This window comes from Frankliniella occidentalis, unplaced genomic scaffold (genome assembly GCF_000697945.3).
Source record: "Frankliniella occidentalis isolate FOCC.00 unplaced genomic scaffold, Focc_3.1 Scaffold2, whole genome shotgun sequence".
NCBI classification, from domain to species: Eukaryota; Metazoa; Arthropoda; class Insecta; order Thysanoptera; family Thripidae; genus Frankliniella; species Frankliniella occidentalis.
The window spans coordinates 1,384,100-1,386,999 of NW_026267132.1; the positions used below are offsets into that span (position 1 = coordinate 1,384,100).

Sequence of the window (2,900 nt, forward strand, 5' to 3'; positions counted from 1 at the left end):
TCGTTTGCACTTGGCCCTTTTATACTTAGAGTCAGTAGCGTCAACCAAAAGTGGCCAGCAAACCCCTCATATGCGATTCAAAGGTGCGGTGTTTCCAGCTAGTTGCCAATATGGGCAGGGGGCCATCTGTCAAGGTAAAATTCGAGCTAAAACGTTACTTTTGGGGCCGGGAAAACCGGGAAGTGCCCACCCTGTAAATGAACGCATTCACAGGGCCGTAAGAAGAGTTTAACTAAGAAAATATTTTTTGGGATGAAAGTGCTGGAAAACCTCCAGTTTGGTCAGGGTGAAGTCTTGGAAAAGTCAGGGAATTTGAAAATCCCAACTCTGTATGGGCTGGTGTTTCGTTTGAAGGAGTCGTCGTTTGAACTTGATCTGTTTGTTTTTAATTGTGTGTTGTTAGTTTTGAAAGAAAATTGTTCTGAAGTCTTTCCGCCTCTGTCACGTGCCTAGTGAGCCCCATTCTGACGCGTTGCTCTCTTTGTCCTCCCCCAGGAGAGCTTCTTGCTGCCGGTGCCCGCGTTCTCGGGGGGCGCGCTGGCGCGGCCCGTCAGCCCGCTGGCCGAGGAGGCGGAGGGCGGCAGCGAGGAGGGTGACGGCGAGGCGGCGTCGGCGGGTGGCGGCGCCGGTGGCTCGGGCAGCGGCGGCTCCTGGAGGCGGCCCGGTGGCCCCGCGCCTGCGCCGGGCGGCACGGCGTCGTCGTCGTCCTCGTCCGGCGTCCGCGGCAACCCGTCGTCGACGGCGGCCTCGTCCGGCGGCAGCGGCGGTGCCGCCCTCGCCACCACCCCGAACCCCAAGACGCCGTCCAGCATCCTGAGGAAGTGCTACCCGTCCAGTTCAACGCAGGCGCCGTTTCTGCCCTCCAGCCGCCTGGAGGACTGCCTGCCGCCGTGCTACCACGACGCCAAGAACATGCCTAGGCTCATCAGGGTAAGTACTCGAGCTGTACAGCGGAAGTCTTTTCAAAGGCCGAAAATGGCGCGCGACTAACTTAGCCCACTCCCCCTACGTCCCTAGCGCTGCGCTGTGCGCGCTCTCTCTCACTCACTCTCTGTCTCTGTCGCGTGCTCTCTATCGCACGCCCTACCTTCCACCGTTCCGCCCTGCTGACTGCTTCGAAAAGGGTTAACCGTTGGCCGAGCAATGTGTACGGAGCTGAGCGCGCTCTTCGAGCATTGGCTGTGAGGGAGAGAGAGGGAAAGGGAGGGAGGAGGGGAGGGGGGGGCGGCAGCAGACAGAGACATCTCGAAGTTCGCCGATCGTCGTATGAAAGTCACATGGTCCAAACTTCCAGCACTGTCTCGATCTTTCCCATTGCACTGTTCATTGCGTCGTGTACCACCCCCGGGGGGTCGCGGGGTGGCTACCGGCCGGCCATCCCTAAACCTGGACCGCACCGCGCCGCGCCGGGACTGAGCCGATTGCGGTGCCAATATCATTCAGAACGAGTCTGGGTGGCCGGGTGCGACATGGCATCGGCTTTGTGGGGGGACGGGGGAAGGGGGGGGGGCGCCGCGACCCGGCCACGGCGGCGCTATCTCTGGCCGGCAGTCGCTTTGTTTAGCGCGGCGGGGGGTCCTGGCCGAGCAGGGGAGGGACCGGCCTGGATCATCGGACAGCCCGGCCCTCCGCCCCCGCGCGGGGCCCCGCCGCCATCGACTCGACCGCTGCTCTATCGGACGAGCCGTGCCTTTGTAATGAGAAGGCACGAAGGCACTCCCCACCACCCCGCGCCCCCCGGGGAATGTGCAGTGCGCTCCAAGTGAGAGACTTATCACCTGTCGTGTCGAATACCTTGCTCGTCGTGCATCCCTTCCCCTTCCTCCGCCTCCCTCTCACGCGCTCCCCCTCCCCTCCCTCTCGGCTCTCACCCTCGCCCTCACACGATTATCCTCACCTCAGTGCCCTCCCCTCCTCCCGCTCTCCCTCCCTCCGGTCTCCGCTCGCCCCGCCCCGCCGCGCCCCGCCGCGCCCGGCCGTTCTGGCCGGCGGAACCTATAAATGTCGGTGGTGGCCCTGCTCAAAGGTTAGTCGACATTTGGACGCGCTGCGCGACACTCGCCGCCGCGGCCGCCCCGCCGCCTTGGGTTCGCCTTGGCCCCGGACCCCATCCAGGGTCCCCATCCGGGCCTCGTCCCGAGCCAGGCCGTGAGCTGGCGGCCCCGGCCTCCTGTGCGGCGGCCTGCCATGTGCCGGCGCCTCTGTGCCCGTCGCGAGGCTGGGTCCGGCTCCGGCCGGGGGGCTGGCGGCGGTGCGAGCGCGCACGGCGCGGCGGGCTCGGGCGGCGCGGGGGCTGAGGCGCGCTCCGCTTGCGCCGGCCCGCCCGAGGAGGCCAGCGAGGCCAGCCCGGCCAGCCCGGCCAGCCCTCGCGGCGCATCCCTCGGCAGCGAGCTGGCGGCGGAGCTCGCGCTGCCCCCGTCTGCCCGCAACTGGTGGTCCCTCAGTCGGCGCGTGGGCCTCAGCAGGAGCGGGCGCGCGCACCGCCTCGGCCTCCGCACCCCGTCCAGCGCCAGCTGCGCCAGCTGCCCCAGCTGCGGCAGCACCAACCACCTGGGCACCCACCTGGACCTGGACAGCGGCCGCCGGGGGTCGCAGCGCCACGTGGTCATCGTCGTGGACGTGCTCAAGATATGACGCCGCGGTACGTTGAGGTGGTGAGCCTGCTGGCGACTCCGCCGCGCCGCGCGAAGACCTGGTGCGGGGGACGTTCTTGTGGAGGGCCCCGTTCGACGCCGTGCTCTGGCCTAGGGGACGTGCTAGTATATGTGCCGGAGCTCGTCCGTTATTTTTGCGCCGCTGAGCTGGGGGGTTTGGCCATGGGCCGCAAATTTCTTAGCCGTCGTTTGATGCCTTTGTGCTTGTTCGTTTCAAGTGGTTCTCGAGCAATCCCCGCCCCTTCG

The 2,900-nt window shown here is 66.0% G+C and overlaps 1 protein-coding gene across 3 annotated transcripts in view; it reads left to right on the forward strand.

Annotated features, from left to right (window-relative positions):
- The first annotated feature begins 499 nt into the window (after positions 1-499).
- LOC127748841 (1-phosphatidylinositol 4,5-bisphosphate phosphodiesterase epsilon-1-like) overlaps positions 500-2,900 on the forward strand; it is a 23,249-nt gene continuing 20,848 nt past the window's right edge. The window contains exon 1 of one of the 3 annotated variants that reach the window (XM_052264035.1): positions 500-930. In XM_052264035.1, coding sequence (XP_052119995.1) covers positions 913-930 — 18 coding nt within the window. In that variant the 5' untranslated portion in view covers positions 500-912. Of the gene's footprint in view, positions 931-2,195; positions 2,642-2,900 lie in introns of those variants that run through there. The other 2 variants (XM_052264030.1, XM_052264024.1) reach the window with 2 other exon arrangements.